Source organism: Mycteria americana, chromosome 8, assembly GCF_035582795.1.
Source record: "Mycteria americana isolate JAX WOST 10 ecotype Jacksonville Zoo and Gardens chromosome 8, USCA_MyAme_1.0, whole genome shotgun sequence".
NCBI classification, from domain to species: domain Eukaryota; kingdom Metazoa; phylum Chordata; class Aves; order Ciconiiformes; family Ciconiidae; genus Mycteria; species Mycteria americana.
Window position 1 is genome coordinate 2,547,730 of NC_134372.1, and position 23,542 is coordinate 2,571,271.

Below are 23,542 nucleotides of genomic sequence, written 5' to 3' on the forward strand. Positions count from 1 at the left end.
CCGCCCCGCCCCGCCCCCCCCGCCCCCCGCCGTTCCCATGGCGACGCCCCTCCCATCCCCGCCGCTCCGCCTCCCTCATTGGCCGGGGCCTGGCACCTATGGCCGCGAGGGGCAGGCCGGGCCCCTCCTTTCCTCGTCAGCGATTGGATGCGTGGCCTCCGCAGCGCGCGGGGATTGGCTGCGGGCCGGGGCGGCTCGGGGCGGGCGCAGGCGCGGTGCTGTTATTGTTCCGTTGTGCCGCACGGCGGGTCCCTCGCGCCCGGCGCCGCTCCCTGCCCGCGCGCCGCCGCCGCCATGCCGGTGAGCCCCGCCGCGCCGGGTCTGCGGCCGCCGCGGGGAGGGAGCGCGGTGTGACCGGCCGTGGTGCCGTCCGGTTCCTGCGTTGCTCGGCCCGTCGCTGACGGGAGCCGCGGCGCCCGGCGTGGAGGGGAGGGGGGGGTTCGGCGGCGCCGCCGCCGCCGCGGCCTCTGCTCGCGTTCCCGTCTGGGCATGGGAGCCGCCTGCGCCGTGGGACGGGGAATCGCGGGCGGCGTGTGCCGCCCTGTCAGGCTGAGCGGGGCCGGTGGGGTGAGGGGCTGCGGGCGGGGCGCGTCCCCTGGCAGCAAGGGGAGAGGGCCGGCCTCGCCTCACGGGAGGGTCTGGCCTCTGCTCCCCGGGCTCCCGGTGACGCTGCGCAGGCTCACCGCGGCGGCAGGGCCCGCTGCTGTCAGCGCAGGGCGCGGTGAGGCGAACGGCTCTGGCTGGGGAAGTGCCAGGTGGGAGGAATGCGGGGGTCTGTCTGTCTGCTCGGGGCCGGGGTCTGCCTGTCTGTCTGCTCGGGGCCGAGGTCTGTCCGTCTGCTCGGACGGCCTGTCACCCTGCGCGCTTTCCTCTGGGAAGCTGTGGATGACGGTGCAATGGAGAGGTAGCATGTGGCTCATCGTGACTCACTAATTCTGTAGCTGATTTTGGAAACTCTCTTGTACCTACGGTGGTAGAATAAGACTGTAGGATCCCTTCTCCTCCACCAAGGTGAGACTAATCAGCTCCCTGCTTTCACCAGAGCAACAGAAGCTGCTGCTGGCCTCTGCTGAGGCCTGAGAGGAATCTAGGCAGATGGCAGCTGGTGGGAGAGGCGCTTGGAAACAGGGTTTGTTTCTTGCTGACATCCAAGACAGCTGCTTTAGAAGTAGTTAAAAGCTCAGCTACAGCACCTACCACAAGCGTAGTGTCTTAGACTTTACTAGGTCAAATGCGTTTTAGATTTATTTAATCAGGAGGAGCATGTGACATCAAATTAATCAGTGGTGCTTCAAAATTTGTATTTGTAACTACTTTGTGAAAGAAAAGGCTTGCGAGCTTTTATAATACGATGCTTGAATTTTCTAAACGATTAAAATTCAGCAAGTACACTGAAACTTGTGACTTAAATTAATTCTCTTCAGCCAGTGCTTGCTGGTATCTGCTTATGTCACCTGTAAGGTTTGAGACGCGTGTGCTCCAGTGAGAGAGCATGGTCCGTGTTAATGTAAAAGAATGGCACGACTGCACCGACTTCCAGCAAGCTGCTTGCAGATTGTTTGCAAGCATGAAATTGTTTCTTGAAGAAATTCATAGATGATATCGAATTCTCAAGTTTTACTCAATCAGTTGCCACGTTAGCAAACAGAAGAAGATTGCATTGACTGAATAAGTGTATGTTATTCTCTCAGTTTTAATTATAAACCAGTTCTGGTTTTAAGTCCCCAAGTTAATGATCCCATGGAGATGTATGTATCTACTTGAGTTGATTCAACAGTGTTTGTGCTTAAACGCACAGGTATGTTAACAGTAGTGTTGCAGCCTGTGTATTTTTTTGGCTTTTTTTAATAATTATAGATCAACAAGCCTGAGAAGCTGGACAAGCCAGAGAGCTGTGATAATGTCAAGGTCGTTGTTCGATGCCGGCCTCTTAATGAACGAGAGAAGGCTACGGGCTACAAAATGGCAGTCAACGTAGATGAAATGAGAGGAACTATAACTGTTCATAAAACAGACTCATCTAATGAGCCTCCCAAGACATTTACATTTGACACAGTGTTTGGACCAGAGAGTAAACAGCTGGATGTCTATAATTTAACTGCAAGACCTATTATTGACTCTGTCCTAGAAGGTTACAATGGTAAGTCCCTTGTTTTAAGTCGAGGATCCCACTTCCTATTCTCTGCGTTGTTAGAGTTCCTGCTGATCTTATTTGAGGGAGTTTCACCTTCTGAGGGCTATAGCCCTGTATTGTTTCTGTTGTGCCCTCTAACTTAAAATAGCCTGAAGATACTTGCTGTTCTGAGTACTCAGTGGTTGTACCTACTATGATCGTTAACAGTGGGAGATTGGTGATGAACAAGACTCAGCCGAGGTCAGTTAGCTGTATGTTTTTATTCTGTATCTTCTGTTTGCAAAAGATATACACTTTATCTCATTATCAGAATTCTCAGCGGCTCTTCACTATACAATTTCAGTAACCAGGCAGCTGCCACGGTCCTGCAGTAACTAGGTATGCATACCAGACTTGTGCATATAACCGCTGCATTTTCTCCTCTAAACTTTGCTGTTTTAAACTAAGATGACTAGTTAAACACATCTGCCCTACCCCACAGATAAACTGTTGCTTCCTACAGCTGGGAAGAGTATGACCATGATTTCTGTGCGTGTCTGTTGTGCATGTAAATGTATTATGTAAAGGAAAGCAGATGCTAGTACGGAAGCAAATTACTGCTTTCCATAACAGTATGCTGTAAACAACAACAGATTACAAAGTTTTTAAAGGTTTGTAAAATGCCTAGTAAGCTCTTGTGCTAACCCACCCAGGTTTCAGCTGATTAAAATTCAGCTTTTCTGACCTGTAATGTCTGTGGCTTGACAATCCAAACTTGAGTTTTCAGCAGTGCTAGGCTAAACTTAAGAACAGTGTATTTCTGGAGTACCAGAGTCTAGGCTCTCAGTAAAGTTTCTGGATGTCTTCCTGTGCAGGCTGATTATCTAGTCCCAATTGTAGCTGCTTCTGCAGGTTCAGAACTGGGCTTGTGCTTTGGCCTGTGTTGTAGAAGCCTCACGCTGTTTCTGCTGTGGTGTTAGAGCACTAGCAATAGTTGGTTTTGCAGTTGGTATATAATGATCTTCCTCTAATTGACCATGTTATTAATTGGGCTTGCCTTAATTATTTGTGTGTGAGACCTAAGTGTACTAGCACTCCATACTTTAACCACTCTGCACAGTTAAAACAAGCTGACTTTTTCTTGGATATCTTGCAGGCTGGATAAAAACCAGTGGCTCAGCCCTGCCTGCTAGGAGCAACATTTCTGTTGCTCCTAGCCTTGTACAGTATCTACTGGAGTGGGTGGAAAGTTTCAACTCCATAAAAATAGAGGTGTTCAGTGCTATCAGGCTAAGAAGGGATGAAGTAAAACTGCAGTTAGCAACTTCTTAGAGTTTGTCCATATGTCGTCTTATCCTTCAGGTACTATTTTTGCATATGGGCAGACTGGAACAGGCAAAACTTTCACCATGGAAGGGGTCCGAGCAGTTCCGGAGCTTAGAGGCATCATTCCCAATTCCTTTGCCCATATATTTGGTCACATTGCCAAGGCAGAGGGGGATACAAGGTAAACAGCTTTTCTTAACTGCTTCTGTCTTTTGTGTGTCTGTCTGTAGTAGGAGCCTGACCTTGACAATGCCAACTGAAACGGTACCTCTGGTCCTAGCTGAAAGGCTCCTACTTAGGCAGTTCTTGATGGGGTAGCAGGATTGTGTTGGTATATCACTGCATTTTCTTTGTACTCCGTGATTGTGTTTGTTGGACTTCAACAAATGTCTTGCTAAGAAGGCTACCCACCTGTTTGTCTTCAGGTTTTTAGTTCGTGTGTCTTACCTGGAAATTTACAATGAAGAAGTGCGGGACCTGCTAGGAAAAGACCAGACGCAGAGATTAGAGGTGAGCCTGCTGTTCTGAATGTGATGTTTGTTTTGAATCGGTGAGCAATATTATATTTTAAAGACCAGAGAAGCACTCGAAGGGAAGTGGGAGGTTGGGCTCCTCAGCACATGTACTATTTCCTTTAAGATACAGTAGCTGGATATCACTACTGACATCTCTGAATCTTTTCCGCTTGGTCAGCTGCAGAGTGAGAAACTGGCTATTCCATCTGAGTCAGTTTGTGCCTGCAGTCTTTCTAGGAATTGGAGATTGAGATTTGGAGTCACTATTTGCCACTGGGGGAAACCTGTGGAATATTGTCCTGCATGAGTCTTGATTCCTTAGCTGCTCTGATTCTGAGTGTTGGAGTGTTTTATGTGCAAACCAGAACCTGGAGGAGTAAATCACTGTACTATTACAGTACCACTGAAATTTGCTATTGAGGATCTCCTAAGGATGCTCCATCTAAACTGTTTCTCTCTTAGGTTAAAGAGAGACCTGATGTGGGAGTTTATATCAAAGACCTTTCAGCTTATGTCGTGAACAATGCAGATGATATGGACAGGATCATGACTCTGGGCCACAAGAACCGTACGTAGCCTTGCTGTGAGTGGGTTTATAGCTCAGACAGAACAGAGGTCTGGTTATGAGACCACAGTAAGAGATCCTAGTCCTAATGCTGGAAAGGTTGTTCAGCTGAGCAGAACAAAAAGGATGTCTCCTCCCAAACTCCTTTTGTGCAGGGGCAGGTAAAGAAGGCTGTGCCTCCCACATCGGCCAGTGCCAGCAGGGGAAACGGTGAAGGGGAGGATGTAATGAGTGGCAGTCAGTGTTGTCAGAACTACCAGTGTGTGTCTTGGTTCTTTTCCCTCTGCAGTTCTGATTGGGATGAACAACTACTAGCCTGTGCTATGCTGTGAGTGGGAGGTGGTTTATGTTTTCTGGAAGACTTCTTATTTAAGCTCAGATTGTTTTATGACCTAAGGTTCTGCCTACTGTTGCTCTTGGCATGGACTGCTGTGATCTTATTTCTCAAAATACAGCTGTTCTCAGGGATCAGCTGTGAGTGCCTTAGGCTACTGATCTTGTAGCCTTAAAGAAACTGCTGCCCTTGGGATGGGAGTCTGTGGTTGGCTTAGAGCTACAGCAGGCTGTAACACTTCTGCCAGTCCAGATTAGAGATGTGCTGCAACTTCAGTGCCCAAGAATATAGTTTGCTGCTCAGTCTGAGCATCCCTCTTCCATCTTCTGAAAAACGGGGCTGGGTGAAGAGGCAGGCATAAGCCTCCTTTGAGAGCAGGAAGAGTGTTACAGGAGCATGTGGTTCATTCTGAAGACAACATTGCTTTTTCTCCCTATTAAAAGGTTCTGTTGGTGCCACAAACATGAATGAGCACAGCTCTCGTTCGCACGCCATCTTCACTATCACTATTGAGTGCAGCGAGAAGGGGGTTGATGGAAACATGCATGTGCGCATGGGCAAACTTCACCTTGTCGATCTTGCTGTAAGTAGGACCAGCCGGGTCTGCCGTAATGCATGGTGGGCATCGCTGCTCATGTATGCCAGTTGAAGGCACAGTAAAGGACATGTCCCCTGTTTCACAGCTAAAGCCCCTACTTCTGTTTGACATTTGACTTCTGTGAAATATTCTCTTGGGGCCTTAAATCAGAGGTGTACCAGGAAGAGCCTTTAGTGTGGCTAGAGTCTGTCCCAGTAAAAGCGCTCTCTTGCTTCTATAAATTAGTCATTAAATGGATAAACTACATTGGAAAGTGCTCTCTAGACAGCAGAACTGGGTCTTTTCAAGAGGCTGGTTTTTTTAGAGGGTTGTGACCATGCAGTTCATCGCTTGCAGGTTCCCTCCCTCTGTCACTCACTTCAACCTGATGTAATTGTGCTCGTAAAAATGTGTCTTTAGCCCAAACTTTACACTGGAGTATCTTTCCTTGGAGAAGATGCAGGAAAGGGGAGAATAAAGGCATTAAATGTCTGCATGTTAACTTTATTTACATGATGTATGTTCAGGTTGCTCTATGAAACTTTAAAATAATTGCAGTGTTGCTTTTCTCCCTCGATCTGCTGATAGTAAAGGCTGGAGATGATGCTTAGCAGCTCCAGCTGAGGTGCATCATAACTGCTGACTTCCTTCTCATGAAATTTTTGTTCACGGGGACAAAAATATCTCTTTTCCCAGCTGCATTACTTTGAGCAATCCAGAATTTGTTGGCATTGAAAGCTTCAGTTAAGAGCCGTTTGACTTGTTTCTTTAACAATGCCTGAGGTACTTAGCCAGATTCTCTAATAACGGATGAGGTGATTAGCAATGTGGCTGCTAGCAAGACTTCAGGTGTAGTTGATCCTCTTTGGAGGAAGGAGATGTATTAGAGGATCTCTTATCACTCCCGCTTCTGCTCCCTGTTCCCTTTCCAGGGTTCTGAAAGACAGGCAAAAACTGGAGCCACAGGGCAGCGACTGAAGGAAGCTACTAAGATCAACCTTTCTCTTTCCACACTGGGGAATGTTATCTCTGCGCTGGTGGATGGCAAGAGCACCCACGTGCCCTACCGTAACTCCAAACTTACACGGCTCCTTCAGGATTCTCTGGGGGGTAACTCCAAAACCATGATGGTAAGCTGAGAGATGCCCTTTCCAGTGCCAGCGATCGAGCTGCATTTTTACAGGGATAGCATAGTGGCTTTGCCATGAGAACAGCCTGGTATTTACCTCTTTATTTCAGAGCTGTTTGCAGCTTAGGGAACCTTTTATGTGCATCTTTTTCTGTCTTTTCTCTTTGCTTCTGTATAGGTGAGGTTCTAAACATAGCGCAAATGGACACATGTGCATAAGATCAAATAGAAGCTGTGCATGGGTAGCCAAAAGCAGCTTAGGTGTAGGAGCAGCAGGAAAGCTTGGGAAGGAGTAGCAGTGTGAGATAGGCAGAGCTGGGGATGGGTCCCCATTCTGGGCTCTGACACTGTCCTCCAGTAACTCGGTCTTCCATGTGTTACAGTGTGCGAACATTGGTCCAGCAGACTACAACTACGATGAGACGATCAGCACTCTCAGGTATGCAAACCGAGCCAAGAACATAAAGAACAAGGCCAGGATTAATGAAGATCCCAAGGATGCTTTGCTCCGCCAGTTTCAAAAAGAAATTGAAGAGCTTAAGAAAAAACTGGAAGAAGGTGAGATTCTCCTTCCTCCTAGCATTTCTCTCTATACCAACGCTCGTTCTGTTTGAGTGTGAACATTCTTCGCTATTTGGGGATGTGTCACACGAGTTCAGTAGCTGGGCAGTGTCCTGCTGGGTTCCAGGAGAGGTGTCCCCACGGCAGCAGGTGCTGGCGGGGGGCCGGGCTTTCCCCACTAGGTGGCACTTGGCACTAGGTTAAGCGGTAGCTTCTGGGCTGAGTTAGGTGTGCCCGGGTGCCCTGGGGAATTAAAATGGGGAATTACACTGTGGGGAATTAAAATGTACCCTCACAAAAGGTCAAATGTTTTCTCTGTTTGAGGAGGAGGGATGCATTTTGGGGGGGGGAAAATGAACCAAATTTTTGGAGCTAGAACCCGGGCTGACTTTCAAACAATGCACAGAGAAATAAGAAGCTTCTTTAAGCCCTGTAACTTCGTGGCCTTGTGACACTATTAGTCCATCAACATCGAAGGACCCTGCCAGAGGGATGCTTGCTAAACAGTGACCTTGGCACAACACCTCTCTCCAGAGAGATGCTCTCAGCACAGAACAGCTGTAGCAATAACTCCAGCATGACTTGCTGTTTGGAGTCTGCCCCATTCAGGAGAAGCAGGAAATGGTCAGTAATGCTTTCTTCAAGGGTTGGGAGCTGGGTGTAGCTGTCTCATCCCTGGTGGGCTGAGGGTGGCTTCTTAAATTTTAGACTAAGCTGCAGAACAAACAGCCTTATATTTGCTAACATTACAGGGAGGCCAGGATGTTAAATGTTGGATTCTATTAAGTTTGGTTTCCAGACTCAGCCTGAAACATCTGAGCATTGTGTCTGCAATGGCAACAATGATAAATGCTTGTGAAGCTGGCCATTTTCTCAGTTAACAGCCATCTAGCTTCATGTATACAGGTGTCTGATTAAGCAGCAAGTCTGTGTGAACTTTGTTCATCTGACTGTTTTCTCCTCCATCTGAGGTGGAAGAGAAGGTATGGGGGAGACCCTGCTAGGAAAACTTTGTAGCTTAACACTTCAGTAGTGCAAGGATGCTTTATTTCCCTGAAAAGCACCCACTTGAGCTTTAACATATACACGTTGACTTCAGCATTAAATTGCTTATCTTGGTTTTCTTTAAGTTTCCTGAGCCATGGCAAGCTGTCTGTCTGCTCAACAGTTAATGGCTTCTGCAGGTGCTCATAAGCTGGTGTTGGACACTGCTGGGTTTGGAGAAATGCTGCTGTCACAGTAACAAGCTGATATGAGGTGAAGGAAAGTACATCAAAAAGCACGCTCTTCTGTTCTAGGGGAAGAGATATCTGGTTCTGAGACCAGTGATTCTGAAGAGGAGGATGAAGAAGACGATGGGGAGATTGGAGAGGATGGGGAGAAGCGGAAGAAACGGCGGGGTAAGGCAGTAGAGATTCCTGTCAGTGCCACCAATGTCCTCTTAACCAGCAGCTGGTGTCAGAAACTGTAGCTGGCACCAGAAACTGATGCCAGGCGGGGAAAACTGGAGTTGTAGAGCTGCCCTACTGCCGCTGCAATTATCATGCCTCTCCTAGAAACGAAGCTATTTGGTGCCGTCTCCGTAGATGGACAGCTCTGAACCTGTGTAGTATCCGCTTCCACTTGGGTAGTTGTGCTTGTGGTAACATCTTTTGTGGTGGCTCCCTGGTTGTCGCAAGGTGGCTGTGTATGGCTTGTGACTGGTGGTGTGGAACTTCCCCTGCTCACAGAGGTGGGAGGAAGAAGACACTAAAGATCAATGATAGGCAGACACGGGGTTTTATAACCATGGGAATGGTTGGAGGGGAATTTTGGCTGTGGTTTAGGCAAAGGATTCGTCTGTCTTATGGATGTTCAGTAACTGACTCTTCTGGTGTCCTATTTTATGTTGATAGAGGAAAAACTTCACCTTTGGGTGTCTTTGTGCAAGCTGAAAAGCTGAATGGGAGCTGCACATCCCTTGTTTGGGAGCACTCTGGAAATCCCATGGTGAAGTTTGCTTTGTCCTACACCAGTGTTAAACTACTGCGTAACATCTAAACCCCAAGGGATGCTGCTGAACCTAGAACTGCAGGTCGCTGTGTACTATGGGATGCTGTGGCTTCCAGGGAGCTTGCTATGCCCCTAGAACCTCTCTGATGCTTCTTCATGGGGAGTAGAGAAGTCAAACCCAGTGCTACATCTCAACTTCTAGCTTCTCTAGTAAACTAATTTTGACATTCAAACTGCCTTCCTGTCCTGAAGCACCCACATCTGTTTAAAAAAAATTCCTATAAAAGCATTTCTGCTTTAGATGCACTCTCTTCATTTTGGTATCTGTCCAAGTAGAGTCGTAAATGACCTTTGTCATGCCTTTGGAGATAGCTGTAACAACTTCATTTTTCACCTTTTGGTAATTTCTAGAAGCAAAAAGATTGACTGCTGTCTTCATCAAGAACCAAGTCCTCCCAAATCTCCTCCCAAGAGGAGACCACCTTCAAAATGCTGCATGAAAGGAGTAGAGGGCAAATAACTGACTTACTCAACTTCCAAACAAGCTACTCTAAGTTCCCTAAGTAAGGGTGCTGCTCAGCAGCAGTATGCACAGTTACTGTCCCTGTGTAAGCTGATTCTGCCTTCCAGAGGGAAAAGTGCACATTGCCATGTGCATAAGGCTGGAAAGGACTCCTGGTCACTGAATCCTCTGCTACTGCAGATATCCACAGCCTTCTCCACTGTGATCTAGTTTTCTGTGCTATTGTTGCTTGAAATGGAAGCTGCCTTGGCATGTTGTTTTAAGCTGTAGGCTGGTTAAGATGGGTTTTAACTGAAGTGTCTTTCTGAGCATGCTATCTTGTGCTGGGAAACGGTGGCTTTGCGAGCTGAGTCTGGGAGGGATCCTAGCAAATGCTTCCTAATGGGAACCTGTGCCTCTGAACTAGGTTGCTGGCCCTTCTGGGTTTCTTTCCTTTAGAACTAACTTCCCATCTGCATGTTTCTTCCTCTCTGGGTTTTTCTGTGGGACGCATTTCTGTTTTCCAGGCAGTAGCAGCAGCAGTAGTTCAGACTCCACATGCTCTGTCATAGAGAAACCTCTGGATAAGTCCTTCACTAGTGAGTGGGAGCTCTTAAGTCCTTTAAGCTTTGGCCTTTCCATAATCCGCACACTCCATTTTGCAATGCTGCACTCTTCCCCGCTATGTCCGTTGGAAAGATAAACCCGAACTTTTAACTCTGCTAAAGCATGCCTTTCCTTTGCTGCTTCCATGCTTGAAACAGTTGTTCAATGTGCACGTTGTTAGCCAGATATGTGAGAGAATAGGAAGCAATTTAGTATGCTGCTTGAGCAAGATTTAAAAACAACTGAGAAATAATAGGTTAAAAAAACCAGTTTGCAACTTCTGTGTTAAACGCTCCCTCTAAAATATCAGAAAAAAGTCTGAGCTAACTTTTTAAATGGGAGTTGCTACAATATGAGTTCATAAAAAGGACAGCTAGACAGGTGAAATGGGTCGTGCTATGTTATATTGGGCTCTGCCTTCTCAAAATTAGGTCTGGAGAAAACGAACAGAGCAGTCAACAATCAACACGAGGTTTATACTTGTAAAGAAAACGTTGTAAGGCTTGGTTGATTGGCTTTATTTTGGCAGATACTTAAAAAATCCTTGGTGGTGGTTGGGTTTTAACTGCCCCATGGCTTTAAGTTCTTGATCACTGTGGGACTTAGTTCAGAGGAACAAGGGATCTAGATTTTGGTCTAGCAGTGAGGAAAGTCTAGTCTGCTCCTGGTCAGAGAGAGGGGTCTGTGCCTTTTAAAAATCCTGCCATCAATGAGTGATGACTGAAGCAATAAATCACATCTCATGATTTGGCTTGTAAGGACTTCACCCACTGTTGTGGTTATCCTGTGTAGATGCAGCCCACTCTCCTCCCTGTGTGGAGAGAGTCTGGAAAGTATTGCTGTATAGTTCAATCACACTTACACTAGTTACGTTAGTGGAAAGCATCAGCTCAGAGAAAGTGTGGTAGCAGGTTAAGGAGGATCACGACCTAAGGGAGACCTTTGGTGGGTCATATGATGGTAGGCTTGGAATCTGCTTGCTTCAAACTTGCTCTTTCAAAGCTTGCTTGAAACCTGAGTATTTTACTTGGATGAGGACAGTTAATAGCAAACTGTTGATGGGGCAGTGGGTGGATGAGTCCATCTCCTGCAAGTTTGGAGACAGCTCCGTTGTGGAAGTTGCACTGGGCTTTTGGTGATTAGGATAAGTGTGGCTATATGTGGTTTGGGATATTAACTGTCCTCAAGTGTGACCCTTTTGCATGTGGTGTCTTTCATTATCCCTTTCCTGTCCTGCCTTTTTTGCTGCACTTGCTTGAATAACCAAAACTGGCTATATACCTCTATGGAAGCATCAGTTACTGCAAATTAACCAACTAATACCCTGTGTAATTAAATGGAGAAATCTTGTGCTGAGACTCCCTATGTGCAACTGTCATGTATCTTGCAAAGAATTGGCTTGGAAACTTGGTTAAAACTTAGAACGAGTCTTCTGTATGCTAATATTTCACAGGTAATATAACAGAATTGGCTGTCTTGAGTGGTGGTGGTGGGCGAAGCATTAAGTCTCTTATTGAAGAAGAAATCTACCCTCTTTAATTGTTTCTTAGGGCATGATCTTTGCGGCAGGCTCATAATGTTACATTTAGATTCCGCATTGCATTGAATGGGCAGAAGAATGCAAGAGTGAGCTGAAGATTATCCTGGATATGCAAAGCACTCTGAAGTACAGAAACTTTCTCTGCTCTAGCATAAAATCACGATGCATTAATGTTTGCTCTAATGGAGTTTTTTTAGTGATTATTATCCTGTGTTTTCTACTCTAGAAACATGCTTGTTTCTACTCTAGAAACATAAAATTAATGCTTGTTCTGATGCTGATGATCTTTGTCCAAAATGATCAAAGCAATAATATATTTTCTTTCCTCCTGTTTTTATGCATATGCTGCCTCTCTGCGACTTGCTTTCTACTTCCTCTTAATGCAAGATCAAGCAGGTTGGTGTAATTGATTTCCACCTCCTTATAACACAATTGCAGAGCTTGTGAAAGGGCCTTACACCTGGGTTTAGTTCTTTTTCTCCTACACTGAGAATATATAGAAATGTGTACTAACAGTAAGAAGCCTTTATCTGGCTTATCTCTTTTTATATGATGATCTCTGCATAGCACTTTCAGAAAGCTTCTTACTCAGACTAATTAGCGAGAGACTTTCACCACAGATCCAGACATAAGTGCTTATTATCTGATTCCTAAGTTTAGCAGATGGAAACTAAGATGTTGTTTGCTGTAGTGCTGAAATCCTTACTTTGCCACAAAACTAATTATATTCTTTTGTGCGCATGAATAAATATGCATACAGATATGTACATATGTGCATGCGTGTTTACAAATACAGTGCATCTTGTCTGTCTGCTAGAGCTCATACCTATATATAAATAAAGCTGAATGCCATGAAGACTGGAGGGAAAGGAAGCCTTTTATTGAACAATGACTTTTTTGAGCATGTTCTGACCATATGCATTATGTCACTGTGAAAAACAGTCCCTTGACAGTCAATGGCTTCTGTTAGTTTCTAGGCATCTGGATTCTGTGGGTGGTTTTTTCATGTCTGGAGAAGAGCAAAACATGAAAATGAAGGATTCGCTTGTAGTGAATGAAGGGAGATTTAGGACTTGTGGGAGTCTTGTGGATTTGAGGAAATGCACGTAGGCTGGGCACTCTCTCTCTCTCTCTCTCCAAAGAACCCCCAAGGATCTCTGTTCACCTGCCTTAGGCACTCTTGGGATTACAATGAAAGTTGACTCAAGACTTGCAGAGTGACTTCCAAGAGCAGCAGCCTCACACTTTGTGTCAAAATCACAGGGTTTGGGGCCAACCCTTCAGGCCGATAGGTTCAATGAGTTGCTCTGGCCACTTCCTTTGTAACCCGCTATGAAATGTACCTGATTTACTTAGTAGTAGTTATGCTGTAAAGACACAGTTGATAAGTCACAGCAAACCTCAGTACTTTCAAATCTGTGGGTAGTCACTGTTACATAAATCGAATACCACCAAGAAGTTTCTTTAACTGCCTGTTTTTCATAGGGCTGCTCTGAATTTCTCTAGTCTCTGTATTTTCATAGTTGTGCGTTCTTAAAATATCTACATGCTCACTTTGCAGTGGGTAAACCCATAAGGAGGACAATGAAGGAGGGGTGTGGTGGGGATGGTAATCTGGAATTTGAGTATGTAACTCTTGGTAGCTTAGCTCTTATAGCTGTAGGTTGAGGCAGTCTTCTGTTTTCCTTCATTTGGCCTAATCTACATAGTTAGAAGATCTGAGTTTCCAGCTCAGACTACTCTTTAGGCAGTGTTCCTTCTCCAAGTGTTCGTATGTTTTCTATTGTGGGGGAATTACGTTGTAGTGTTAGTTATACAGCGTTCCCTCTCTGTAGGAACTAGTGACAACTGGTCAATGTTAAAATGGGATTTGAAAGACTGAGTTGTGCCCAGCTTGGAGCTGACATCTAATTAAATTCATTTTTGTTAAATGCAAGTATTGAATCTGAACTTGGAAAAAATGCTGTGATACAGAGGCTGTCTTATTTTTCTGTGAACTAATTTGTTTTCCCTATCTCTTCCAAAGGCAAAAAGAAAGTTTCCCCTGATAAGATGGTAGAGATGCAAGCAAAGATTGAAGAGGAGAGAAAAGCTCTTGAAACTAAGCTTGATATGGAAGAAGAAGAAAGAAATAAAGCCAGAGCTGAACTGGAGAAGAGAGAAAAAGACTTGCTTAAAGCCCAGTGAGTACCCTGTTCTGAGCAGTTTGTGTGGTTGTGTGGGTTTTTCCTTCCTTAATCTACCACTCAGTTATGGATATCTGGAGATGCACGGTGAGGTGCCTGTCAAACTTTGTATAAACTGAACATCAGCTCTTGCTATTATCAAAGTGAAAGAGGAGCTTATACTGCTTTCAGAGTTTAGAGCAGATGGAAAAGACAAACTTTATCCTTTTGCCACTTCTTTCTTCTCTTATCTAGTTGTGCAAGGTAGCCTAGAAACATAAACGAATCCTCCAAACCCTGCAGACCTGTGAAGAGCAGCAGTACTGCTGTACTGCTGGGTCAGTGGGCAATAGCTGTGTAGCAAGCCAGGTTTCCTGCAGCACACTGTCACGAGCATGTCATTTTGGGTGTAGGGCTTCTCCACTCTGGAGCTGAAAAGCTGCCGAGATCGCACTGGCCCATGCAAATAGGACAGTCCTGCTGTCAGAGGCTGCTCCAACAGCAGCCAGCGTTCCTGGTTTGCACCTCAGCTGCCCTGCCTTGATCTCTGTTCGCTTGCTTCCATTTCTACAGCTGCCTCTGGGCATTGCTGTGCTGGCAGGGCCCTCGGGAGAGGGTGCCTTGGGTAGCCTGGTAATATTGCTGGTGTCTTGCAGCCCCTCACAGAGGGAACTTGCAACAGGAGAGACTTCTCTGCTGACCTGATTTTGCTTGCGAGAAAGCGCTGGGAGCTGGAGCTCAGGGAACTCCCTGCGTTCACTTGCACTGCCTCACCCCTACTTAAACCCTTGGCAGCAAGACAAGTTTTTCCAGCCCTGTGAATGCTGTCTGGGCTGTAAAACTGAGCTGGACCTGCTGCCTTGCAAGCACTGTAGGATAGGAAGTTTTTCACTTACCTGTCTCTCTAGACAAGAGCACCAGTCCCTGTTGGAGAAACTGTCTGCATTGGAGAAGAAAGTGATTGTGGGAGGAGTGGACTTGCTGGCAAAAGCAGAGGAGCAGGAGAAGCTTCTAGAAGAATCAAATATGGAACTGGAAGAACGAAGGAAGAGAGCAGAACAGCTTCGCAAGGAGCTTGAGGAGAAGGAGGTGGGGTTACATGCTGTAGCTGTCTGAAGATAGCAATGGCAGGACACACCATGTTGTGTGCCTTGGCATCGCTCACGCGGGTGAAATGTGGCTCTACTCTGAAAGCACAGCAGAAGCTAACAACTTCAGAGGCCGCGCGTTGGCAGTGCGATCGCTGTGGGTCTGAGCCAGCCTGGCTAAGCCAGGTCTCTGTGCCCTTGGCAAATGCTTTGTTTTGTTCAAGTAGTTTCTCCTCTTGTTCATGCTATTGCAGATAGTTTCTTTGATTGTGTTAATGTGTGGATGTCTGTGCTAAATCTTGCACACAGCAAGAACGCTTGGACATCGAGGAGAAATACACCAGCCTCCAGGAAGAAGCACAGGGGAAAACCAAAAAGCTGAAGAAAGTATGGACCATGCTTATGGCTGCAAAATCGGAGGTTAGTGTCTGAAGTCCTCAGCCTGTGATCACGTGAGGGACTATAGCTGGGAAGCGTAAGCCATCAGCTTTGTAACACTGGAAAAAGTACCATATCTTTAGAAATGTCTTTCTGTGCTGTCCATTTGGCTCACGTAATTCAAAAAGATCTAATTAAGTCTGGTGTCAGAGCTTCACAGGGGCATGTGGTAGAGCTTTTCCCCAAGCCAGGCTGAGAGGGGGTATGTGTGAGACTCCGAGATATTCAGAACTTCAAGGAAAAACACTGGTTATTTCTGAAACAAAATAAAAATTGTTTGCTGGCAGCCCAATCTCCTACTTCGCAGCAGCCCAAATACTCCTCTGCTCTTATCTGTCTGCCCTTGCTACCTGTTGCCCTTGTCTCTTCCTCAATCACACTGGATCAATGTGTCCTTTGGCTGGTATCTAGAGTTCCTGCTTCATGAAAAGTGCATTTTGTCTTTGGGATCAGAGACTTTCCTTGAAATCTTGCCAGGGATGTAACTTGTCTGCACACTCTTCATCTGCTCTTAGCTGATGCAGAGCTTGGATTGGCAGAAGGCCAGTTTCATTTTTATGAAACTGAGAACTTAATGCTCTTTTCAGCCATCTCTGAGCTGGAATGTTTCAGAGGGTTTATTCTTCAGAGATAAATATTCTAGTATTTATAACCAGAGTTTGCTTTCATTTCCCAAAAACCTTGTATAGGCAGAAGACTGTTCTTTTTTTAGGCTGTTACCATGTCTTAAGCTAGGTCTGATGCCTCTCAAATGCCTGGTTTGTCTTCAGATGGCAGATCTGCAACAAGAGCATCAGAGAGAGATTGAAGGATTACTGGAGAATATTCGGCAGCTGAGCAGGGAACTCCGTCTTCAGATGCTTATCATAGACAACTTCATTCCTCAGGACTACCAGGTAAAGACAAAGAAACTAAGCCTGTGACGTAGGATTGTGCTACGTACGCTGAGTCCTCTAGCTTTTCTGCCGTCCAAGAAATGGAATGAGTTGGCTTCTTTTCTCTTTGTGAGGTATTGACAGTGAACCGATGGACACTTGTCTGCTGAGTTGTAGCACAAATGAGTTGGTGTGTATTGCTGTGAGCCTTTGTTTGCTGGGGCTGGCTGAGCAGGTGCAGCGTGGTTGCATTCATGTGTTTGTGCCATTATCTGCATTGTTAGAACCAGGTGATGTTAAAGTAGGAAAAGAGGTTTTTGTCAAGTGACGCTTGTAACCTGGTGGACTTCTGCTTGAAGCTCACTTGGAAGAAGATCAGAGCTAGTGAGTACATTTGGCTCCAAAACCAGCACGATGATATGAATAATGAATGCAGAATGGCTTTGTTGTATTTCTCGGGGGTTTTGGTAACTTTGGCTACAATTCCATGCTTATGGAACCTGTTTTAGGGAAGCAGTGTATAATGTGTCAGGGGTTGTAGGCAGAGGGATATACTCATCTCTGTTCTCTTGCAGTATATTTTCCTAATAGTTAAAAAAAAAAAATCACATTCACCATGTATTTAACTGGTATATTCACTGTGTGTCCATGCTCTGAGTCTGTTCAAAACCTTTTTTCCACTGTGCTTGAAGCTGTGCTTGCTCATGTCTGATTATTAATACCAAGTAGTAAGACTGAACTTGGAACTCTTCACTTCTTGTTTTCTTTGTGACCCCAATATCCAGAAAATTCCTGATAAGCTTAAATATGATGCACACTGTTTAACAGAAAATATAAAAACTATTTCCCTTAATCTTTCATTTTTTCTATATTACAATATGTGTTTATTGGTATCCTGATGGCATTGGCATAATGGGAAACTCGTGCTTTAGTGGGAATTCCAACGCATACAATTTGGGAGTGGTATTTTTCTCTTCTGTAGCCTTCAGAGTGTCAACAGGGGTTTTTGAACATGATATGGCTGTCCTGATAAAAACAACTTGGAATGGTCAAGACTGTTCTTAAGCAGCTTGTCCAGGCCTTTAGGGATGTATATTCTGGAAAATGCATCTGGAGTGTCGATTGTGCAAGTCTATAACAATTACTGTCCTAATTTCTTTCTAGGAAATGATTGAAAACTACGTTCACTGGAACGAGGACATTGGGGAATGGCAGCTGGTAAGCTAGCCAACTGGCTCATGTACAAGCTAATGTTAGTACGAGCTTCTGAGGAGTTTAATTGAGCCCACAAGTAAATTGATAAAGTTCTACTGTGCACAGTAGATTTTACTAACAGACCTTTTCTTTTTTTAAGAAATGTGTTGCGTATACAGGAAACAATATGAGGAAACAGACGCCTGTCCTGGATAAAAAAGAAAAAGATGTGAGTCACTCTTTATAAGCATGTATTGAACTGCATAGGTCTATGTTCTGCCTGTGCCTACCACTGCGTATTTATGGGGAAACTGTCCGATTTAAATTTTCTTTTCTTTTGAAGAGATGAGTCTGTCTAGTATTACAAAAGCACCATTGATCAGTGTATGAAATGATTCTGATGGTTTTGTTTTGTGGGTTTTTTGGTTTTTTTAGCCCTTTGAAGTGGACCTTTCCCATGTTTACTTAGCTTACACTGAAGAAAGCTTGAGGCAATCTCTGATGAAGCTGGAGAGGCCGAGGACTTCAAAAGGAAGATCCAGGCCCAAGACGGGTAGAAGGTGAAGAACTTTGGAGTATCTATATGTAACAGGGGATTTACCCAGGGGCAGGCTTAAGTTTGTGCATGCAAACTTACCGTAAGTCTTCAAACATTGGCTTAATGAGAAGACAAAATGCTAAAATTTTGCACGGTATAAAGCTTACTGGTGCCAAGTGTGACAGAACCAAGCTGAAATCTCTTTACTACAGCAAAATCTTGGCCAGAAAGACTTGTCTGGGGATTTTTCTGATGCCCTTTTGCTGCGTTCCCCTCTTCTGGCTTCTTGCTTTATTTTACTGTGTTTTGTGGTTCAGTTTAACATCTGACACGTTGGCAGTGCATATACTGTTATTAGTGGAAAGTAATGTGCTGTTGAGGGAGACTTCAGCATGGGTTTTCTTGGTTATTTTTGTTTGGTTTTGACAGATGCTTGTCGAAGAGTAACGTTGTGTAATTTTCACTTGAAATGTGGCTGGTCCCTGTCTTTCCTAGACAGCATAATGATGTGTGTATGGTGTTATTTTTCCCTTTCCTTTCTGCTCTCCAAACAGAAAACGTTCAGCAAAGCCAGGAGCCGTCATTGACTCTCTGCTGCAGTAGGTGTGACCTGTTCAGAATTGCCGTAAAAATCAGTGAGTGTATAAGATTTGGCCAGAATATGGAATTCCAGAGATGGCACAGTTTGACATGGCTATAAAATCCATGCCTTGCTGGTATGGAGCTTTATTTTAAAAAAATGTATTTTTCCTTAGTTGCCCGTATATTGTATGTTATATTAACATAATATTAAACTGGTATATATGATGGTTGTGAAATTCCATGTGTTAAACGTGTTGTGCAGGGAAACTATTGTTGGCAATCCTTGTTGAAATGTATAGAAAATAAGGGTCCTAGATGTGTGTTTAAGTGCTAGACATGTTAGCTCAAAACAGTTGATGAAATCCTAAAATTTAAGGCTGGTAAATCTGATTTATGCCCTGCTTTGCACATAACTGGCAGCTTTCACTGTTGTCCTCTGTTGCACTGATCTGTGTTTGAATGTGGTTGCTGCAAACCTTTAAGAGCATCAAACCCTTTTATTTAAATATTCCTCACTGTGGCTAGTAACCCGATCGTATTGTGTATCAAATACACAGTCCTGTTCCCTTCATTTGCTGTCTTGCTGTACAAAGAAAGTAGTTGGGTAGGGGAAACATGAACTACAAAAGTCTGAGACTTCTGGGAAGGGACCATGCTCTGTTTAAGTGCAACAGAAAACAAGTGTGTTTACTGCTTTTATTTTTGTCTATTTGTGTGTGATCTGCTGGCACTGTGGGGAGGGAGGCCTTTGATGCAAAGGCAAGAGAGCTTTTTTTCTTCTTCCTTTTTAAGGCTGTGTTGCAGCATTGCTTTGGCTGCTTTTTATGCTTCTGAGATGGAATTTTTTAAATGTCTGTGAATTGTTTTGTAATCTGAACAGCAGAGATTATTTAAGGGGAATGCTGTAATACTAGGACTTGGCTTCAGCCTTGGGACTGTGAGCATTATGGCTCTGTTTTCTCATCCTTGGCTACAAGGGCACTGGACCAGTGCTCTAAACTGAGGGTGAATTTGACTCTGCTATATTAAACAGGCATGAATTTTCCAGTTTTCCCAGAATAGTAACATCCCCTGAAATAGCTGATGCTGTTGGTGTTCCTGTGTAGATTGTATCATCTCGGGTCCCTGGCTATGCTCTGAGAGGAAAAAAAATTCTGGTCTCTGATAACCATTTATGTGTGGTGGCTGCTCTTTTTCTTTGGTATTTATGCTGCTAATAGACACATATCACTTTAATACATTGCTTTTGTGTCCCAGAGAAAATGCATCTCCTTTGGATTGTGTGTGCTTTATAACTTGGGCTGGAGCACATCAGCTGCAGGCATCTTAACCGTTCCCATGCCAGGGTGGTGGTAATTAGCTGTAATGTCCATGTAATCTTAGTGTTACCTTAAAAAGCTGTGATTACTAATAGGAGAAATTGAGTCCTTAAGCATGACAGAAAGAACAAGACAGCTCCCTAGGTGTCCTGAGTTCTTGCCAGTAGCCATGTTTGCAATTACCAGAATGTTCTTGTGAAGTACTTAGAGTAGTTCAAAGCTGATAGCCCTTTCTTACCGTCAGGATGCTTAACTGGATGTACCTTGTGGCTCTCTAACGGGTCTGTGACAGGATCTGTAATAGTTAAAACTGGTCTTGTAAGGGCATATTTTGCTCTGGAGATATAGTCAGTGATATTCTAAATGAGTTGTAAGCTTTTCCCTGTTTCCTGTTTTTTTAAAATGTGTTTTTCAGGATCATGACCTAGAAGAATATATTGCCCTCTGTTTTCGGGGGGGGGGGGAGTGTCACCTAAGTTCATACAAGGTCTGGCTTTGTCACCTAAGTTCATACAAGATACAAATACAAACACTGGCATTTGTTTTCTCTGGCCTAGCATTTAAAGATGTAAATACTCTGAATTTTTGTCTGATCTAAGCTGTAGTTGGTTTTGCCCTTGAAGAGCTGACCTTGCTTTGAATGTGCTTGGGTAGAGTTGGGTTATCTTGTGTTGCATGCTTCTCGTCAAACAAGACAGACTGAAAATGGCTTAAATGCTCTTTTGTCTTAGGCCTTATGTCAGTTCTCAGTCCAAGCAGATAGATGCCTAATGTTGGCCTGTACTAGTTCTCAGAACCAGGGATAACTGTTGTATTTCCCTTTGTGTTACGTCTCGTACTAAGACTTGTTGAGTGATCTGTTTTTAAGGGAGTTTCTCCTGAACTGTGCTTTCAAAAAGACCATTGAAAATTCTTTTACCTGACAGACATCAGTGGCTTAAAGATACTACTGTGAACCTCGACACTGCATTTAAAATATTTAAAACTTAACTATAAAGGCATATGCTTTACGATTTAATGTGACAGTCCTGCTGCTGAAAACAATAGTACTCTACATATTTAAGTGAGCCTTGGGGCAGAGAAAACACTTAATAAATAATTGCTTGCACACCTTTGTAATTGGCAGATTGGAGAAACTAGTTGTAATCTCCTGTTACGGGGGCTTGGAGAACAAATTATCTGTTCTCACAAGAGGACTTTATTTTAAGTGGAACACTGTCATGGTCATGATGTTCTATCAGCTTGGCTTACCTTTTAACTGGTGTATTTTGTTGAAGTTCTGGGAACTTTCTTTTAAAACCGGGGCGTCTGGCTTGCAGGTTTACCATATGGGCCCTCTCCGTAGCCCTGGACAATCTGTGAATGCCTAATGGGTCCATAACACGTTTTAATGAGGAAGGCGTTTGGGTTGTGTGGGTTTTTAAGAGCTTAATACAGCCATTCTCATCCCAGGTCAGTACGTGCTCTATAGTATTTATCAAAACCCATATTACCATATTATATATACTGTGTGTGCTCATCTTTGCATCTTGCTACCAGAAGATTCCCCTCATTCCAGAACATCGACCTTAACATTGAGGTTTTTGATGCTTTATGTTGTTTAATGTTGTGTAAATGAATTATTTCATATTTAACTTGTTCCGGATCCTTTCTTTAAGAGGAGGGGAAGATGGTCCTTAGTGCCTTTCACTGACTTACACTGTCTGCACATGTTCAGCTTTCACCTTTCAACAGTTCTGCTTAGCCAGTCCTGTATATAGGAAAAACTCTAGTCTGTTTGTATAATTTGTCTTCCTATTTATTGGTTTTCTAACTCTGTTTATTTCTGATTATTCTTTGTTTTATGATTAAACTTTATTCATTACACTGTATATATCAGTATTGCGTCCCTGGAGCATGTTCATACCATGAAATAAAATCCTTGATTCCTAGTTCTACCTCTGTGCATGTTTTTCAAATAACTTTATACATATAGCATCTTTCTAACTCAGTTGAATCGGAAGGTACGTCAGGAAGGGTGGCTAAAATAGTCTGTATAGCTCTGTGATATACAGCACTTACTGGAGAAGTTAGAGAAGTGAGTTTGGGGTGCGTGGGGTACCCCCATTGCCAAGCCCCAGGGCAGTGGGCAACAAGCTCCTGTGGAAGAGGTAGGCAGGGCAGAACAAGAGGATGCTTTGCAAGACTCCGGACAAGATCAGGGGGATGAGGCCGGTCTGCAGACCAGGAGATGTGCCCCAAGGGGCTGATGAGCCCCTTGTTCAAGCCTGTCCTGTGCTGGGGTTGTCCTGAGCTGCCCTGGGGGAAGGGGAGAGCCCAGCTGAGCCAGAGCAGCTGCTTGTCCACCGACACAGTCGGTGCTCACGTGTTCTGCCTCCTCTTGCATACGTGCACTGCATAGGTGGTACAGCTGATGGGGAGAAGGCTTTTCACACTGTTCTGGCTTTTAAAACTGTCCTTGTGCTACATGGCAAGCCTGTCACACCCTGTATTTGTGCAGATGGTGTGAATTTACCTGCAGTAATTGGAAACGTTCAGCTCTGTTTCCTTTGCTGCATAAGCTGTATTGATCTGCAGTGCGTTTCTTCCTCTGGAAGACATTTCAGCCTGCTCATGTAGCAGGTAACAGGTTTTTTGTGGTCTGCTAACTTTGCAGCTCCCGAGTATTGTGACTCAGTTGATGCACGAACCAAACCCTGCACAGTCCTGGGACTTTCCAAAGTGCTCTCCCACGCTGTGCCAAAGTTGCAAAAGGGTAGACACCTAAATACCTGCAAGACTCCGGTCCCTTGTTGTTAGAGAGACTTTAACCACCACCCAGGTCTGCTGCAGGCTGGAGTCATCCCTTCAACAGTGCAGTTTTGCTCCCTGTTGCTATTTCTGTCACTGCTGTTGCTGCTGGAGCCTCTTTACTCCTGCACCACAAAGGGCTATGCCATATATAACTGGCATATATATATAAATGTATGGTTATAATATAAATACAGGCTATAACTAGGCTGTGAGGTGAGAACTAAGGGCCTGCTTAGCTACAGACCTGGCATCTGCCTTTGCAGCTCTAGCACACTTTTGAGTTTACAGCTTTCAGAAGCAAGCCCTGTATGTGGCCTGTCTTCTCCAACCAGGCTTCTCTTGGGCTTTTTCCCTCTGCTTAGACCTGCTTTCCTGGTGTTAGTACAAGCCTTAACCCCATAGCAGGACAAATACTTTGTTTCAGTAACTCTTGCCAGCACCACCCTTGTGCTAGTGGGCTCTGGACTCTGTTCACTGTAGCCCTGTGTATTTCTTGCAGCTTTTATGGCAAAGTAACAAAAATTACTTCTGATTTCATGGTTTTAAACCCCCTTATTCCTAAAGCCCCAGTTCCATCTAGAAACCTGTCGCTGCTCAGCTCTCTGGAGTCAGCGCTGCCCCTCTGTGCCCTGCTTTCCAACCCAGTCACAAACGTGCCCCTTTCCAACAACGTGGATAGAAAATACCCATCCTTCCTTCCCTGCTCTGCCGTTTCCCCCTGTTGCCATCAGCCTGGTTCCCGTTGCTTCAGGACTGGCCTCGGTGCTCTGTCCCATGGCTCCCTCTGGGG

At 44.7% G+C, this 23,542-nt stretch overlaps 1 protein-coding gene across 2 annotated transcripts; it reads left to right on the plus strand.

Moving 5' to 3' along the window:
• The first annotated feature begins 213 nt into the window (after positions 1-213).
• Positions 214-21,894, plus strand: KIF3A (kinesin family member 3A). Of its 2 annotated transcripts, XM_075509767.1 has the most exons (19): positions 214-300; positions 1,858-2,140; positions 3,476-3,620; positions 3,865-3,949; positions 4,417-4,522; positions 5,297-5,436; positions 6,363-6,560; positions 6,943-7,117; positions 8,419-8,520; positions 10,142-10,213; positions 12,148-12,156; positions 13,787-13,943; positions 14,834-15,014; positions 15,323-15,433; positions 16,222-16,347; positions 17,491-17,544; positions 17,681-17,749; positions 17,956-18,080; positions 18,613-21,894. In XM_075509767.1, exons 1-19 carry the CDS (start codon positions 295-297, stop codon positions 18,659-18,661), a joined length of 2,193 nt encoding a protein of 730 aa, XP_075365882.1. In that variant the 5' UTR covers positions 214-294; the 3' UTR covers positions 18,662-21,894. The 2 variants fall into 2 exon arrangements, with proteins under 2 accessions (XP_075365882.1, XP_075365881.1); XM_075509766.1 differs by lacking the exons at positions 10,142-10,213; positions 12,148-12,156.
• Positions 21,895-23,542: the final 1,648 nt, after the last annotated feature.

What these genes read in the sequence shown, in the direction of transcription:
- KIF3A (XM_075509767.1), top strand. An exon ending in GAAGCGGAAGAAACGGCGGG is followed by an intron (nt 8,521 to 10,141) that starts GTAAGGCAGTAG and finishes TCTGTTTTCCAG; the next exon opens with GCAGTAGCAGCAGCAGTAGT. An exon ending in AGGCCCAAGACGGGTAGAAG is followed by an intron (nt 18,081 to 18,612) that starts GTGAAGAACTTT and finishes CTCTCCAAACAG; the next exon opens with AAAACGTTCAGCAAAGCCAG.